Source organism: Equus quagga, chromosome 4 (assembly GCF_021613505.1).
Source record: "Equus quagga isolate Etosha38 chromosome 4, UCLA_HA_Equagga_1.0, whole genome shotgun sequence".
Lineage (NCBI taxonomy): Eukaryota > Metazoa > Chordata > Mammalia > Perissodactyla > Equidae > Equus > Equus quagga.
This window is the reverse complement of record NC_060270.1, coordinates 78923931-78942220: the sequence shown is the minus strand read 5'-3', so window position 1 is coordinate 78942220 and position 18290 is coordinate 78923931. Positions and strand designations below refer to the sequence as shown.

The 18290-nt window shown below is 51.4% G+C and overlaps 2 protein-coding genes across 5 annotated transcripts in view; one reads left to right on the top strand and one right to left on the bottom strand.

The window, feature by feature from the left end:
- The window catches only part of TMEM163 (transmembrane protein 163), a 220787-nt gene extending 212138 nt beyond the window's left edge, over window positions 1–8649 (top strand). Inside the window, exons 7-8 of the mRNA XM_046659366.1 lie at window positions 6108–6249; window positions 7653–8649. Coding sequence (XP_046515322.1) covers window positions 6108–6249; window positions 7653–7713 — 203 coding nt within the window. The 3' untranslated portion in view covers window positions 7714–8649. The remainder of the gene's footprint in view (window positions 1–6107; window positions 6250–7652) is intronic.
- Window positions 8650–9885: 1236 nt separating this feature from the next.
- The window catches only part of MGAT5 (alpha-1,6-mannosylglycoprotein 6-beta-N-acetylglucosaminyltransferase), a 328832-nt gene continuing 320427 nt past the window's right edge, over window positions 9886–18290 (bottom strand). For all 4 annotated transcript variants that reach the window (XM_046658446.1, XM_046658445.1, XM_046658444.1 and 1 more), the window contains one exon: window positions 9886–15885. In XM_046658446.1, the coding sequence (XP_046514402.1) occupies window positions 15687–15885 (199 nt within the window). In that variant the 3' untranslated portion in view covers window positions 9886–15686. The remainder of the gene's footprint in view (window positions 15886–18290) is intronic.

Here is an 18290-nt window from a genome sequence, read left to right as displayed (position 1 = left end):
ACACAGACAGAAAGACAGCACCACTGCAAAGAGCAGAGGCAGCACCCCCATCCCTAAGCCTGTTCCCCATAAGGGGCCCCAGGGCAGGTGGGGGGTCGGTGTGCTCTGCAGTCACTTGGTGGGAGTGTCAGCAAAATCTGGGGCAGTAATTCCAGCCTCCTGCTGATTGTATTGTCTGGGATCCCAGTTTCACTCCTTCGTTGATGACCAGAACTAGGGAACCATCTGTAATTATCTCCTCTCGGTTCTTCCCTCCATTTGGAGGTAGGGGGCAGGATGGGATTCCAGACCATGCCTATCACTAATATTGAGGGTTTTCTGAGGGGCTGGCTCTGGAGTGCATCCCCTGTGGCCACTATGCTGGGCATGCCCCTCTCAGGGTCTGGCCAGGGCAGTGGACAGGCCAGGCACTTTCTCTCCAAGCAGGAAGCAAGTCCAGCAAACAGCTTCTGGTGCAGGGAGGGAGGGCAGGCCTCCCCCGTCAGTGGGGAGGTGGCTGCTTCCCAGGCTCGAGCTGTGTGTGAACTGGGTTGGGCTGACTCCACCAGAGCCTTTGTCTTGCTGGGTTGTGTCCTTACAGCCAGGAAGAAGGTCTTCAGGGAAAGGGGGGCAGCAGGAGGTGGGTAAATTCCAGACCTCCCCACTCCGTGCCATGCAGCGCAGTAAATCTTTTCGAATTTGGTTTTGTGTCTTTGGCTATTTAGTCTACATGCAATCGTTGCTGCGAGGACTAGGCTGAAGATGGCTCTGCATTATTTAAGGTAAAGTGATTTTGTAGAGCAAGTTGATACTACAAATCAGACAGAGGGACAGTGTGGAAAGTACCTGGAGAGAGCTCTGAACTCGGGCCAGGAGCCCGGCTCCAGTGCTGCCCGCCGGGAGGGCTGGAAACCTCTCTGAGTTGAGGGGCCCGGGCAGGCTGTACTCACTCTCTCACGATTCTAAATCACCAAGAGTCTCTGAGGGTTTTCAAGCACATGAAAAACTTTGAATCAGAATTTTCTGCATAAAATTAATGTGCTTAATTATACAGACTCTTATCTGTCATTAAGGCAAGACTAGTGGAGCCTCTAATCAAGATAGCCTCAGGCATTATTTTGTGTTCTTAAACTGATGACAGCATTTATTCCTTGCAACAGCTCTGGTTTTAACTGAGGGGACAGGAACAAGTTTGTGGGCCTGTGTGGGGTGAGGACAGCTCCCCAGAGGTGAGTGACCCATAAGGCCTTGTGTGCTGTGTGAGAAGATGGGTGGTCTGGTGGGCAGGGCTGTGAGCTCAGGGCTTGAGTGTGGAATGGCTGCGGCTGGGAAGGCTCTCAGGTTCCGAAGGATGTGGCAGGGCAGAAAGGCACCGAGCCCCTGTACCTGCGTGCTCCTTCCAGCGTTCTCGTGCAGGCTTACAGGTGAGGCTGAAGTGAGTCAGGCTCTGTCATAACCAAGGGTGAGTGGAGCTAAGCAGGTCAGAGGCTCCTCCTGGAAGGTGAACACACTGCAAATCCATCAGCTGTGAACTCTCGGGAGCACACATGGGTGGGAGCACGCATGGGTGGGCCCTGCTGTCAGAAATCAGAGGCTGGGCTGTCCTCAGCTTGCAGAGTGGAGTGACTTGGTGGAGCTGAGTGGACATCTAGTGGCGGTCTGGGGAACCTCACATGCTCTCTGCAGCCTTTCTGAGCTCCACCGGATTCTCTGAGGGCTCCCGGGGCCCACTTGTGCCGTGACCAAGATGTAGAGAGGGGAGTGAAGGATTCCAGTCTGTCCTGGGGCAGCGCCCATCTCCTCCTTGTCTCTCCCTTTCCTCTAGCCACCCCAAAACAAAATTCTCCCAACTTTGAGAATGCTCGATGAGCCCAGGGAGCCAGTGACAATGTTGTGGCCTCTGCTGATGCTTTTCGTGGCCTTCTGAGAAACGATGGCTGCAGAGATTTGTTTTTTGAAGACTCGTCTGATTCCACCTGTTACAAGATTCCAGGGACAACCAGAGGCAAGAGGGTAAACACCAGCCTCTCGTAACAGGAGAGGGGAGGGATGACCTTGATGTAGAGAAGTCGGGAGGGAAATCGGCCTCCCCTTCTCAGAGTGGCCCTGCTGCCCCCCTGCTTTGGGAGATGTGGAGGCAGAATTGAGGGTGTGATATGCAGAGGCCACAACCCATGGGCGGGTCGGAGAGGGAGGAAGTCCCAATATGCTCTGTATGCAAGGGGCTGGGAAGGACCCAACTGGCTCAGAGCTTTCCATTGTGGCGACAAAAGGCTGCAGGTGGGCCATTGTGCTTTTAAAACATGTGGGCTTAGGAGAGTCAGCTACATGAACTGCATGGAGAGCAGAGGCTGAAAGGATGCTGGGCACGTTTCTTCATTGTCCAGAGGTGAGTGAGCGTGGAGAAGCCACAGAAACAAACTCCCCGGGGGCCCAGCCTGCAGCCTTGGCCCTGAGCCACCCTGAGAAGGGGAAGCCAGGAGGCTGCCCAGGGAGCGGGCCCACCTGTCCCTCGCCTCCGTGGTCAGAGGTGGAAGACTTGGAGAAGTGGCCTCAGGACTTGGTGAGGCACATCTCAGGTGGAGCTAAAGTCCGCACCTCCGCCCCACTCTCGCTCTCTCAGGGCACCTACAGAAAGCTCTCCATCAGGCTGGCTGTCCTGCAGAGGGGGCCCCAGTGGGTGATGGGTGGAGGTGCTCACTGGGGGTGGTGGGCAGGTAGGCACCCTACCTGGAAAAGCCCTCACGAGCCCCAGGCTCCCAGCAAGTCCTGGCTTCTCTCTCAACACAGTTCCCTGGGCTGGCTTCTGGAGGATGCGGCCTCCGAGTGGGAGGAAGACTGGGGAGTTTGCCTTTCCTAGTCCCTTCTTGTCACCTTTATGCTCGTGAAATTGGGTTGGAAGGGTCCATCAGGGGTGAACCTTATAAAGAACCTCAGAAGGGAGTGTGGAGGTTGACTTTCCAGGGAGCCCCAGGCCACACCCTGCAGTTCAGGAGTGAACCCTGGGCCAGGCTCCAAACCCCCTCTTGCTGGCAGTCTCCCCAGAGCTCTAGCCACAGGCCCCACCAGAGCCTGGGCACGGGCACTGGCTTCCTCTCTCAGGACAGCTCCGCCTGGCTGCTGCTGCAGAGTGGGAGCCCTCTTAGCACCGGTGAGGCCATGACCCATGCCTTCCTCTCCTCTTTCCCTCCATCTGCTCATTCATGAATCAATGCAGCAATCAGTTGAGCCAGAGAAGTGCCATCCCCTGTCCTGGGACTTGGAATACGGCAAGAAGAGGCAAAATCTCTGTCCTTAAGCCTATGTTCTAGTGGCAAAGAGATGGTTGTGAAAAGAAAAATGGTAAACATAACCGTGTTATGAAGTGAAGAGCTATGGAGAAAAACAAAGCAGCAGTAAGGACGAGAAGGTTGGAGGGTGTGGCCGAGGTAAAGAGGAAGCGCCTTAGGTTCTCTGAGGGTGTCAGAATTCAGGCTGGGAAGGTGGCAGCGATGGGAGACCCCAGGAGGAGGGGTGTGGGCTGACAGGTGGTGAGCCCAAAGTGGGGAGGCCAGGGTTGGCTGTTGTAGGTGTTGTGACCAGAGCACAGTGAACGAGGAAGGGAGCCATGGCCACGATGTGGGAGAGGCAGGAGGGCTGATCACATCAGGTCTTGTCAGCCGTGAAGAGTTTGATTCAAAACTGGGTGGCTATTCTTTTGGAGGGTTTTGGTTGCTGTCCGCTTACCAAGGTCACTCTGGCTTTCTGGCTACTGTGAGAGGAGTGGATTGTGGTGGAGGGAGATGTGGACAGGAGGGGAAGCAGGGGAGGTGTTGAAGAGGCTGTTGCAGGGGTGCAGGCAGGGGATGGGGTGGCTTGAGCCAGGGTGGGGCGGGGGCGGGGGTGAGAGGCTGAGAATGAGTTTTGGAGGTAACAGTTGGCAAGCACTACTTGATGGATTGGTTAGACTGGCGATTGATTGGATTTGGGGTATGAGAAAAGTCAAGAATGGGCTCCTAGATTTTTAGCACCGGCAGCTGGGTGGACAGTGGCATCATTTACAGAGAAGCTGGCTAGAGGGTGAGGTATTTGGGGGCAGAAATGGAGATTTTTATTTTGAACATGTTCAGTTTGAGATGCTTATATGAATGAGTCTGCAGCTGAGGGGAGAGGTCAGGACAAAAGAGAGGAAGTTGGGAGACACTGGCTTATGGGATTGGAGGCGATAACCAAGGAGGAGAATGTAGATAGAGGAGAGTTCAGAGGGCTGAGCTGGGCACTCAGATGGGGAAGAGAGGAGGATCTAGCAGAGGAGACTGAGAAAGAATAGCGGGAGTGGAAAGAGGAGAGCCAGCAGTGTCAGGGAAGGCCAAAGAAGAGTTCCCAGGAAGATGGATGTAAGATGAGGACCAGGAATTAACCTTGGCGTGTGTCAGCATGGAGTCTTCGATGACCTCAGGGAGGGCAGTGGGGAGGAGGGATGGATGTGGAGTCAGCCGGGGTGGACAACTCTTGAAGGAGTTTCGTGAAGGGCGATAGTGAATGGGGTTGTGGTGGGGGTAGCGTGGAGTCAAGGAAGGAGTTTGAGGTGGGTGATAGTAAGATTTCTCCCCACGGGAAGGATCCACGAGAGGGCGAATTTCAAGAACAAAGCCCTTTGGGGAACAGGTTTGAAGGAGTTAGTCTTAGACAGGAGCAGGGATAACAGAGAAGCAGCTGAGGATGTGGGGGCAGCAGGCACAGGTGGGGGGGTGGATTTGATGTTGGGAAGATGAGGTTTCGTTGTCTGAACGTATGTGCTCTGAGCAATATGGGGCGGAGTCATCCGCTGAGCATTGGAGTGGGGAGATGGCGGAGATGCTGGGGAAGGGAAGAGGGGTGATGCAATATCGATCAGAGAGGCCCTTGTGGGCCCAGGTCCCCATTATCGGGGAGCACCCTGCTGCAGTCCGCCCTTTGGATCCTGAGAAAGGGGTCTTACCAGGCTTTGTTCTGATCATCTCTATCCCATACTCTCCGTACTCTTCATTTAGAACCTCTCCCCAAGGTGTCCAGCCCCCAGGGAATGTATTTAAGGTTGTTTAATCTCAATTTTCCTGCTTGATCCTGGAGTTAATGTTTTTGAGTTCCTCAAAAGCACAGCACTACTCTGCAGGCGGAGCTGCCCCAGGACAGGCCTGTTGCTGGAGAGGTCACTGGCCCTGCACAGACCAGCTGCGAGGGGGCCACCAGGGCAACAGGGACCTGGAGCTTCTCTCCGGGCCACCATTATGCTGAGGGCGGCAAGGGCCTTGTGGCTTACACCACAGCGAGACCCCAGGAGCCACTCTAAGCCTTTCCTTGCCTGTGTGGCCTTTAAAGACTCACACGTAATATGGAAATGTGACTCCTAAACTGTGGGGACCAAATGAGGTAACATATGCAAGGGATGATCAATACCTATTGACTCCAGTTCTATCTCGACAGCCATTTCTGCAGCCATGTGGTTAATTCTAGACTTTGTATTTCTCCTCCTGGGGAGTGAAAGTCCTCGGGTGACTTAAGGAGACTCTGGAAGGAAAGGACATGGGTTCAGATAGAACCCCGGCCCTGCCCCTCTCTATTTGTACAACTTTGGTCAATTTATTAACCCTCACTCTGCTTAACCTAGTACTCTCATCGGTAAATGGGGATAATAATCTGGCTTCATGGGATTGAGACAATCCCAACTCTGGACTTGGCCCAGCAGACATTCAACAGATTTGAGTCACCAGGAATGTCTCCCGTGTGCCAGGCACTGTTTCGGACACGGTGGGTTCTACAGGGATGGAAGCCCCTTCTCACACTCTGCCTTCTAGTAGGCATGGGAAGATGGCCAATACCCCCACACACAGGCTATGTCATGCAGGCGTAAGTGCCAGGCAGGGGATGGAGACTGACCATGGGGTGATGGCTCTATCCAGGGAGGACTCTGGTGACATTTGAGTGGAGACTTGACAAGCCATGTAGGTACCTCAGGTGGTAGCTATCACCCACTAGAGCACTTCTGGGCAACGTTCCTTCCAGCACGTGCTCTGGAACGTGGAGGTACGCCTGGCATTTGGGTAGTTTTCTTGCACTAAGAAAGTTTGGTTGGCACTGCTGTCAGCCTCTCTTTGCTTCTTCTCCAGGGTTTAACTCCCTCGTGGGTGGCGTGATGGGCTTCTCCATTCTTCTGAGTGCGGAAGTGTTCAAGCATAACTCGGCGGTCTGGTACTTGGATGGCAGCATAGGTGTGCTGATCGGCCTCACCATATTTGCCTATGGGGTCAAGTAAGTTCCTGCCTTCATCTTTGCTTCCCCTCGGCCAGGAGGGCTGTGCTTCCCACCCCTGATGGTCACGTTTTGTACCTGTGACCTTCCTGGGCCTGGGTGAGGTCAGGTGACTGGAAAAGCCCCCAGCAGGAGTCATATTCTTGTGGCTGGCACAGAAGTGAGGCAAGGACTTTGACAAGAGGCCTAGGCCTTAAGTGACAAAGGCCTCCTTTACTTCTTTGTCGTTTTTATAGTTTGCTCTATGGTCCTCCCTGTAACCCTTTGTGCCTGAAGATTTGTGCCCCTTTCTTTCTCTGTAATGGGGGTTTTCATGATGCACCAGGCAGGTCCTCACGGGTGAGGCCCCTTCTGCCACCTGCTACATGTGGGCAATGCTACAGCGAGAGCAGGGAGGCTGGGCCCCCACACTCAGAGAACTCTTTACAAAAGGGACTTGTCAGTGTAGAAGGGCCATGCTGAGGACAAACCCACCCTGGGCCTTGGGTCCTAGCCCCCTGTGGGTCCTCACACTGAAGAAGTGCTGCGCAGGCATCGCTGACTCCATATCCAACATCCGGGCTGGAGTCGGCCTTTGAGAGAACCGTTTGTAAAAGGCACTGAGTTTTTAAATGTTAAAATGCTTCCTGTCTCCCACTAGGATGGCTCTAATCAAAAGACAGTAAGTGTTGGTGAGGATGTGGAGAAATTAGAACCCTCATCCGTTGCTGGTGGGAATGTGAAATGGTGCATCTGCTTTGGAAACAGTTGGGTAGTTCCTCAAAATGTTCCCTGTGGAGTTACCATTTGACCCAGCAATTCCACTCCTTGGTGAATACTCCAGAGAAATGAAAATGCATCCACACAAAAGCTTGTACGTGAACATTCATAGCGGCATTATTCTTGGTAGGCAAAAAGTAGAAACACCCCAAATGTCCGTTAACTGATGAATGGATGAGTAAAATGTGGTAGAGACATACGGCGGAGTGTTATTTAGCCATAAAAAGAATGAAGTACTGATCTATGCTACAAGGTGGGGGAACCTCAAACATTCTGCCAAATGAAAGAAGCTAGTTATGAGAGGCCACATCTCAAACGATTCCATTTAGAGGAAATATTCAGAATAGGCAAATCCATAGAGATTGAAAATAGATTAGTTGTTGCCAGGGGGAGGTGGAGTGACTGCTGCTGGGTATGGGGTTTCTTTTTGGGGTGATGAGAATGTTCTGGAATTAGATGGTAATCATGGTTGTACAACCTATGCATATACTAAAACTCACTGAATTATACACTTTAAAGGGTGGATTTCATGGTATGTGACTTATATACATGTAAAAAAGTGCCTCCTGGCTACTTCTCCAAGCGCTCAAACCCCAGGGCTGTGGAGGGTGTGTTGGGGTGACCTGTCTGTTTCCTCTTTGCAGGCTCCTCATCGACATGGTGCCCAGGGTGAGGCAGACGCGCCACTACGAGATGTTTGAGTGAAGGTGGCCAGGGCCAGCAGCTCTGCATCCGCCTGAAGACTGTCAGGACAATGAGAGGTTTCCACACAGGCAGATGGTGCCAATATTTAACGGAACATCCAATTTCTTTTTTGGAAAGTTTGTGCTCATGGGAATGAGGTCTGGCCGGCAGGTTGGTCTGCACTGCTCCCCCTCGCTCCACTGCCCCCGTCAAACACCTTAGGACAATGTGTGCAGGAGGGGAGATGGGTTTCCCCATTTCCAGTGGGAACTGACCTTTTCTATTTTCTGGAGTGAAAAGGTCCTTGTGGGTAGCATAACATCTCTGCTTGGCAGAACGTTGTTTTGTGGTGCTCCGAGCCTGAAATGGATAGCAACTGACCAGACCCACCTCCTCTGGACTCCATGTGGCCCCAGCCACCTCCTGGTTCAAGTTTCTCATCTCCTGGCAGATTTTAAGGGAAGACTATATCCTTTTGTCCCTCAGCCCTTTACATACCCAGAACCATCAGTATGTATCACTTCCTAATTCCTATCAATGTATTTCATTAGTTTCATACCGTTTTACTAATCCTAAATCTAGACAGATTTGTCTAAAAGGAGACCATTCTATTTTTAAAGTACTTAGTGATATATGTATGAGCTTTGCATGGACGAACTAAGCACTTGGCCCTTGTACATTCAGAACCTGAACATACATGTAAAAACAGGATCCATTTTTGAGAGATGTGAAACTAGTTTATTTGTAATAAATAATTATATAATCTATCCATGTATGCATATATCTATATGCTGTGTTAAAGTGGTAATGGTACATTACTGTCTGTTAGAGATGGCTTCCTCCTCTGTAAGGAACAAGATGTTCTCCGTTTATGTAACGTTAGGTATAGAGTCCGTTAAAAGTGTTCCCCCAACACACAACATTCTGTACCTCTAGCACTGCTGCTCGTCCGGGCGACAGTGTCTGACCAATAAAGACCTTTCCCTGTTTTGTATGGTACGGGACATTATCTTTGAGCGTTGTCAGTGTCCTGGGCACGTTTTCCGTTGTGGCTGAAGGATGACGTGGGATGGAGTTGCTTGTGCCTGGGGGGAGTGCGGAGTGGAGCTCTGGAAGGACTGTTGTGATGGGCTTTGTGGCTCTGTGGGCAGGCCCACCCCCCTACTTGGGTAGGGGAGGAGGGTGTCCACACCTTCATTTGCTGGTACCTGAGGCTCTTGGAGCTGATCTTGCCTGGGGCTGAGGGACCCCCATCATTTCCCATCAGGCTACAGGCTGGTTAAGGGAAGGTGGTCTAAGAGCTCACGGACCTTGTTTCAATCTGATGCTTCAGGATGGCCTCCTCCAACAGCATTTGAAAGAGTGTTCTATGGAATGTGAACATGTTACGTGGGAAAAAGTCAACTGTTTGAGCAGGTCTGGGAAAGGCAAGATTCAATAGGTTTCTTTCCTGCAGGTTTCCTCAGTGTATGTAATACATACATTGTGGAAGCTATGAAGTAGCAGCCCTTAAACTTACATGCTCAAGTTTTTCTTGGCACCTTTTTCGGGATTTGTGTCCCACTAAACACGCTAAGGAAACTGCATGGTGTCTCCACTCCGGGCAGCAGCCAGGAGCTCCCTGTCTTCAGAGGCTGTGCTGATGAGGGCTGAGCCATGGCCCTCCAGCATCACCTACAGGCAAGCCCTTGGTGTGGGCATGGACTTGACCTTCCTTGTGTTTCCAGGGCATGTGCCTGACCAAGTGCTCATGGACCACTGAGCCCCGGGTCAAAAAGAGCTCTTTGTGAGGAGGGGGAATGTATTCCAGGTCTAACAGGCCCTCAGATAGCCTTTTTAGGGCTATTTTACTAGCGCATCCTTAAAGATTTTTAAACATCTGATGTAGTACACAGTTACCACACACATAAAATCTACCAGTCCACTTTCTAATTCAGTTCCTTTAGGTGCTCTGAAATTAGTATTGGTGGATGTGGTGTACGGGAGAGAATACTCAACAGCAAAATCCTTCCCCTCCACTCCTTACACACACCATCCTATCGGCATCTTCAGCAGTATTTGCAAATGGTGAGACGGAGTCTGGGATGCCAGTGTCAGGGGGCGGGGGGGATGCACCTGGACAACAGTTGGGCTTTGTTCTGCAGAGGACCCTGCACCCACCCAGCCCCCAAAAATCACTTCCACTTGTCACACAAGAAAAGTTTATTGAAAAATAAAGTTCTCCCTAGTTTTCTCTACAACATTGGAAAACAAAGCTGTGTTCTTCTATACCGGTACAGTACATTTGGACAGCGACACCTCATCTGCAGAATCCTGCACTACTTAACCCCAGAAGCGAACAGTAGAAAAATGGTTGTACCAGAAGCTGGTTGAAGACACAGACGTAAACGGCCATTAGCTTAAAGAAAGACATCAAGGTTGTGACAGCAACTACAGTACAGAGGACGTTACCATCTCCTTTGGCATCGATTGTTCCGTATGGTCCTGTTAATACTTGGGCACGACAGGGAGCAAAATGCTTCCCAAGTTTGCTCCATCTCAGCTTTGGTGGAGGTGGAAGACTGCGCTAAGTTCCTGTCCTGCTGGCCCAGCGAGGATTTTAGACCCCAGCGCTGCAAATGCTCTCTGAACACCCACTGCTACTGGCCCCCCCAGACAGGGGCCTGCCTGCTGTGTGAGCACATGGCTCCCCTTTCGTCCCTCTGCCAGGCCTCATCAGCTGCAGGGGGCGGGGAGTGGGGGGAGATAATGTTAAGGCCTCACAAAATCTGGGATAGAGGGAGTGATGCTTGGAAGAAGGTAAACTCTAATGTTACATCCACAGAAGTATAGACTGCTGATTCAGCCTCAGAGAATCCAAAGGATCTTCAAAAGACAGGACTCCAGCAAAGTCCTCCATATTCCACCACTGCAGTCTGTCCAGAATGGGGCCAAACAGGAGAGGAGATAAAACTTTGACACTCCAATAAAACAGAAGCAAACCGCTATTTAGGAGATTTGGGGAAACATCATTAAATGACTAGCAGCCTCTGGGAGTGGTTCTAAAGATGACCCCCACCCCCGGGGCGGGTATGGAATTAAGTTCTCATTTGATAGAAACATGTGACAGCCAACCAGCCCAGGAGTCTGACCCTTGTGGCTCGGACTGTGGAGGGGCCGCCCAGGCCACCAGGGGACAGAACAGATTGAGTAAGTTCATTGGTCATTCTTTTCCCCTTAAATAAAAAAACAGAAAAGTCACTATTGCTGCATTTCAGAGGAATATAGTTAACTTTGACTTTGGGGGTATGGTCTGTGAGAAAACTCATTTTATTATTTCTAGCTCAAAAAGTTCTGCAAAGAAAACCCCTAGAGTGGTCCAGAAGACATCAGTGGGGTGAGATCCAGTATGTGGCCAAAGGTCACCCTTGTCATCTCTAGTTTATAAATTCTTGCAGCCTAGTTTCATCGGGGGCTGAGGTCAGGCATATTTTCAAATCAGCCAGTGTATCAGGGAGATGGTAATATTCCAACCAGCAGGGCGGGCGTGAGACTTGGACATCCTAAACCAGTCATTCCTACAACACTCTGTCAATTTGGAGTAATATTTTCATGTAGGGATTACTTTTGAATCAACAGATAGGGAGGGAGCTCAGCTCTTTATTTCTCAAATTTTATGAAATGCTAACAATATTTAACATTTACTAGGGCTTACTATATGCCAGACACTGCTAAACACTGAATCCTCACAAAAACCCTAAGGGCTAAGGAAGCTAGGGTAATTCTTTTCTGCATCCGAGACTATACAGCTAATTTGGCCTTTTGCTATAAAAACTTGGTTTTCTACTTTTTGTTGAAGCCAACAAGAATGAAAGGAACTCACTCTCAGCTTTAGGAAATACCTTCCTAAAGAAGTCTGAATCTATGTCCATCCATCTCTTCACTTGAAGGTGCTCTGTAGCCCTATGGGGATGGACGGGATTAGAATGAAGCCAATGTGGAAATTAAAATATTTTTAAATAAATAAAACAGTCCAGGCCTGGAATAGTAACAGATACAACAGAGCCTGTCGTTAACAAAATAGACTCTCTTTCCTTAAAATCAAGAATTCTGGGGGCGTGGGAGAGGACGGCAATGTCCCAGTTATATACACAACCTAGGTGAACCACCTTGGAGAAATGGGGTGGCCTGCCTTGGTCTGGTCTAAAAAGCACGAACCAACCTAGAAACAGCACAGTTTCAACTCAACCTGTCAAATTTATGCCTCCATGACCAGTGAGTTGCACTGGGGCTCTACTCCCAAAGGGAAGCTAAGTTGTCACCTGTATTACACCCTGCGTTGGCCAAGGAAACAGAAAAAAATGGGGTGCTTACTCTGTCTCCTTTATGTTAACTAGATAAAGTGTTTTGGGACCACTGCTACTAATGAGCCCAGTGGGGCCTGCTTCCTTTCAGGGCAACCCCTCAGATGCGGCTGCTCTTCTGCTGCGGCCACACATCACCTAGTGCCCGCGTGGCAGGGAACACAGGCCCACTGGCAACCAGCATTCCCCAGACAGCCCCAGAGATGTGGACAAGCAGCCTGAGAGGGCCTGGGCTGGTCTAGAGGGAGAACCTTGGGGTTCTCACGGATTCGTGGGGGTGTATGTGCATGTATGCTGTGTCCTAGGGGTCTTGGAGGGCGTTTCTGGCGTCCAGCCTAAGCGTCTGCAGTGACAGAGGACACGTCCTACCTCCAAGCTGGAGGAGTCTGCTCTCTTCCTTCAACAGCACCCAGATTCCAAAAACCAATCCCAAAGAAAAGTGAAAAGGCACGGCAGAGAAACAATAAACAGCATCTGAGAAACACTCAATATTTCCAAGCAAACACAAAAAAAGCAAACTATAAGCAGTGACAAAAACCCAATCTAGGCAAAAATGCAAAAAGCCTCTCCCCATTTATACATGTGCAAACCAAATGACATGCAGGAAATAAGCGAGGTGTTCGCTGGCATTAAAAGAAGTGTGTTTCCTCTTTCAGGAGTTTGCTCCTGAAAGCGTTTATGTTTCAAGGAAAGCTCTCTCTTTTAATAAATTAGATAAATGTCTTCCCTCAAGTTTTTTAAGAACTTAAGATCACACTGTAGGGTGGGGATGGGGGAGCCAAATTTCACTTAGGAAAAAAATGTACAGAAACTTACAGACGAGGCAAGATATGCTCGTAGCACAGGAAGACGCTGATGCTGACTTAGGATTTCTCTCCCTGTGGAACTGTCCTCAATTACAAATTGGTTTAGGTTTCTATTAGGAGGGGCCCTAGCAAGGCCAGCAAGGGCTCCCAGCCCTCACTCTGAGAGGTGCCTCCCTCTCCCAGGGCAGGCAGGAACATGCCCCCTCCCCCAATGTCCTCTCGTGGGCCAATGACCAGAGTTGGCCAAGTCTGTAGAGGCCTGGGAGCCAGGATATATTTGGGTGTCACCGCTTCTATTCATAATGCCCTCAACAACTGGAGTGTGGGTTCGTTTGCATGAGAGCAGAAGCCCCACCAGTGGCATTCCAGCCTCCTTCCTTCTAGTACGGGACTAGGGGAAGCCAGCGGGATCTTCAGGTGGGGAAAGTGCTCTGCTAGGCGGCCTGACCTGGAGAAGAGGAATGGGAAGGGAGCGAGGCTCAGGGACAGCCAGCGAACGGCCCCTGCAGCTTCTGGGACACAAGGCAGGCACAGCGTCTTTCCACAAGACATTGTTCTCCAGCTTCCTTGGTTTTTCAGTCCCTGTGCTTTTTAAACAGCTCTTTTTGAAATGGGTTAATCTAGCCCAGCGAGGGAAGTGCGTTTTGGCCCGCAGGCTCCCCCTGCTGGCTGAATGCCTGCACTGACAGCCTCGGTGTTGGAAGCTCCCAGAAGAGCCCAGGAGAGGGCAGCGGTGGCCCAGGAATCGCAGGCCTGGGCGCTCACAGGAATTCCCAGAACCTAGAGTGGAGACAAGAAACCCATTCACAGGGAAAAGTGGTTCCTAACAGCACGGAGGGCAGTTGTTTCTCCTCCTACTGCGGGAAACTGCCCTTACAAAGCTTAAAACAACACACGGGAGCACACACACACACATTCACTCACATTCCATCACCAAGTTCCCTCTGGACTTTTGCCCGTGTTGCTAGGCCCAGGCAGAGACTGTTCTCAGTCAGTTCACGAGGGGCCCCTGCATCGATGCTCAGGGCAGAGGCCTCCCCATCAGCACTCTCCCTGGCACAGGTGCTCGGGGCCACCTGAGGGGTGGAGGAGACCCTGGCTGCTCCCGTCCCTCCCCTCCGCCCCCTCTGTTCTCCAGGATTGGAGGTGCAATTCAGACCCACCGAGGGTCTAAGAAAGAAAGGCTGGCTGTGCATTTGGTATTATTTCTGCACCAGGAAAGAACGGAGAAGCAGGATGACTCTAACTTCCTGTACCTAAAGGCTCCAGCTCCTTCTGGATTCTTCCTTTAGCTTCATTTCCCAAAGGTCTACCCAGCCATTAGCCTTGCCCAGCTGTCCCCAGGGCACACAAGGTGCTAGGAGGCTAGGGCTACCCTCGTGGAGCACGGAACTAGGAAACCAAGGCACTCAAAACCACCAGTGAGGGCTGGGTGGATCATGGGACAGCTCATAATGGGGATATTCTGCAAGAGGGGAAAGAGGGCTCACTCTTACCAGCATTGAGATGCCAGGGCTTCGCAGGAAATACACAGACACACACACCCAGAGCACTGAAGCAGAGGGGTGGAGAGCTCACACAAAGGCAGTACACAGGGACTCCAGGGTTTGGAAGGGGGTTCAACCTGGAATAAAATCTAGCATCAGATTCCCACCCCTTGCAAACCACACCCACACCCACACCCACACCACGGGTGAGCGGCCAGGACAGCACGCTGCATTCATCCTGGCCTGCCCTTGCTCCCCACCCCGCCAACATCAAGTTCACCAACAGCCCCATTCCCTGGACTTGGGTGATACCAGACATTAGAGAGAATAGAACACAAACCCACCTATCTGGAGCCCAGCTTTGATGGTGCCACCAGTTCTTAGGGGCCAGCTTCACCCCTGTCCAAATCTTTGCTCAAAGACTCTTAGCGGGTAAAGAGCATGACCTCCAAGAGTGGCTCTTTTAGTCTCAAATTTCTACCTTTCTCCTCCCGGTGGCATGTGAGGAAGGGTGAATTTACTAGACTAGCAAATGTCAATTCCCTACTCTTGTATTTTGTTCCTAAAAGGATCCCAACCAGAAATTAGGGCCAGGGTGTGTGTGTAGGGGGAGGGGACACAGAGAAAAGAAGCCTTTCACTGCAAAGCAGTCCTGTCTTTGGTCCCCGGCCGGGCTCTCTGGACAACACAGGCCTGTCCCCTAGCTGCCATGTGTCAAGCACACACACAAGATTTTCTTTCGTTCTGCCACCATCCACTTCGAGGATCCACAGCTGCCTCAAGCGGCCACCATCCCCAGAGCGCACCCCATCCGAAGCAGACAGGAATAATAATATAGTGAAGGTGGGTGGTCAACAGTGGAAAAATCAAAGAAGTAGCAAGACGTGTGATCAGTCCCTCTCTGCCCTCCCAGGTTCCCCGCCCTCCCTCCCAAATAAATAAGTTAATGGGTTTAGGAATGTTCCCACACAAAGTTCCTTCCAACCAGCTCAAGTCCTCCTCTGGTTTTGTTTTGTTTTGTTTTAAATGAACCTTTAGACTCTCTTTCTACCCTGGAGCAGCTGCACTGACAGTCTCCCTACAGTTGCTCCTCAAATAAGAAAAACAAAATTGTGCCAGGGAGAAGCCAGGCTCCTGGCTGGGGCCTGACAGCTGCTCTAGACGGGAGCCATTTTGGTTCTCATTTTGGTGAGAACCCTACTGGGAGGCTCCATTAATGGGAGGAGCAATATCAAGTCAAAATCTTCCATGAAGAAGTCCAGGCTCTGGCGAGAGTTCCTGAATGACGTCTGCCCCCAGTGGCCAGACGGAGCCACCATCTTCCCCAGCAGAGTGTGTGCGGGCTAAGCCAGTGGCCGCTATAGACAGTCTTTACAGAGAGCCACCTGGCCCTTGATGAAGTCCCGGCAGGGGCAGATCCTGTGGTGCCTGGGGTGGGCGCCGGCACAGCTGAACAGCAAGAGGTCACCTTGAAACACACAGTGCTTGTTCTTGGGGTCGAAGGAGGGCACCAGGATGTCCTTGGCCAGCTCTGAGCTTTGGCAGATCACCTCGTACCTGCAGAGGAAGAGAAAGGCACATGGGTTGGAGACGCAGGGACCGTCCTTGTCACTGGCTCCTTCGGCCCACCTGCTGTGGTGTGGGGAGCACGCTCAGTTCTCCAGCTGTGGATATGAGATGGCAGCCACTCTCTGACCTAGCAATTCTCCACCTCGCGGCATCTAGGCTGTAGAAAGGCATGTGTACGCCTGGACATGTGTGCGGGGATGTGTGCTCAAGGCTGCCTGCTGAAGCTCTGTCTGTCATGGAGAAAAACTAGAATAACCTGAATACTCACCAAGTGAGGAATGGCTGAACAGATATGGCCTATCTGTTCTTTCAGAGTTCTATGCAGCCCTTGAAAAAGGAGGGGGCAGAAATGCAAGCCCCGGCCCGGAGAGCCGTCCTTGACGGAGGCAAATAACAGAACGGGATGGACAGTGCGATCAACGTGTGTGTGTGTGTGTGTGTGTGTGTGCGTGCGTGTAAAAAGTCTGGAAGGCTACGCACTAAAGATTTAACACTGGTTACTTCTGAGGAGTCAAAGTGGGGCAAAGATGTGTATTATTCAAATATTTTAAAAAACTGATGTTGGGGCCGGCCCGGTGGCATAGTGGTTAAGTTCGCCCACTGTGCTTTGGTGGCCTGGGATTCACAGGTTCGGATCCTGGGCGTGGACCTAGCATGGCTTATCAAGCCATGCTGTTGGTGGTGTCCCATATAAAGTGGAGGAAGACTGGCAACAAATGTTAGCTCAGGGCCAATCTTCCTCACCAAAAAAAATCCCTGATGTTTAATTTTTTTTATTAACAGCTTAAAAAGATTCTTGTGGTATGTCCTTAGTCTCCCACTGAAGAGCAATCAGATGGTCTCCTGGGGGGGAGGCACTGTCCCAGGGCACTGACCCACTGGACCCCAGCAGCCACCTTTGGCCGAGGCAGCAGTGCCTCCCCATCTGTGAGGTAAGTGCCTGAGGCTTCTGGATGCAAGGAGCAGGAATCAGCACCCAGGCCCTGAGCCAGAGCCCACACTCCTGCTCCTCTGCCATCTTCTCCTAACAGCTGACCTGCCTGTGGGCTGGAGACCCTTGTGGCTTTGCTTTCTCAGGCTGGGACCACTGCATATTCCTGTCCCCAGCCTGTATCTTCTCCTTTTGCCTGGGTTACACTGGTCCCACCCACTTTGGCTCCCTCAGAACAACAAGGCCTCACTAGGTGTCCAGCATGCTGTCCCATGTGCCAGGTGGGGACCAGTTCAGAGGAGGAGGAGTAGGGAGGCCAGGCGGACCTGGGTTTGAGTCCTGATTTCATCTCTGATGAGCTGTGTGACCCTGGACAAATGACTGAGCCTCTCTGTGGCTCAGCTTCCTCTTCTGTGAAATGGGGATACATAATCCTTAGCTGACAGGGGAGGACCAGGAATTAAATTAGTGCTTATAGAGTACTTGGCAGAGTCTAGCTCTGGGTAAGTATTCAGTCAAAGAGAACTATTATCGTTATTACAAGCATCATCATCGTCATGGTCACCCTGCCTTGGCAGATGCTGGATTGCCTATGCCATCTTCCTCCCTTGTCCTACGGCGTGAATTTACATAGATGCCAATTGTTTCCCTTTTGCTTTGTTCATGGAAGTCTCGACTCTTGCTGACGGGGTGGGGATCCAGATGGGAAGCTCAAGGTTTCCAGCTGCCTCTGGAAAGCTTCCAAATGTGGGGGAAAAGCATCATTAACTGCCCCTGCCTGTTACTCCTGCGCCCTCTTGTCCTCCTGCAGCCAAACCACTGCCTGGGCCCTGCCTGCCCCTCCCAACATTAATCTGGTGCTTCCAGCACATCTGCTGGGGCTTCTGGTGGCTCTGGGGCCAGCCTGGTTCCTGGAGGGCAGTGCCCCCTCTGATCTTGCTCCCGCAGCCACCAGGGAGCTCTGCGACCTCTCTAAATGCCCTACCCCATCGGTCTTGGTGTGCTGGCTGGGAGATGGAGGTGCCCAGAGGGTTAAGGTCATGGACCCCATGAAGGCAAGAGCAGGAAGTGGGGATTTTATGGATTTCCTAAAGGAAAAATGAGTCAGAGATTTGGGGCTACCAGGTCGTTCACAGGATACTCCTACTTGTCAACCCACAGAAGGGGTCTCCAGAGCTCTACTGTGCACTAAAAGTTTCCATATGGAGTGTGGCCTTGGGGTACAGATGTATGCTTATGCTATTTATTTATGTAGGTGAATTATAGCAGCTGCTACGTTTTAACTCAAGCCATCTGCCTGGCACACTGCTGACCAGAGTGTGGAAATCTCTACAACTAGTTTCAGACCTCAGGGCAAGGAGTGTAATTGTCAGGAGCCATGAAGAAACCCTCCTGCTCCAGCCCCAGGTCACCAGGACTCAGACTCCATCCAGGCACAGCCCCCTGGGGGTGAGCACATCTC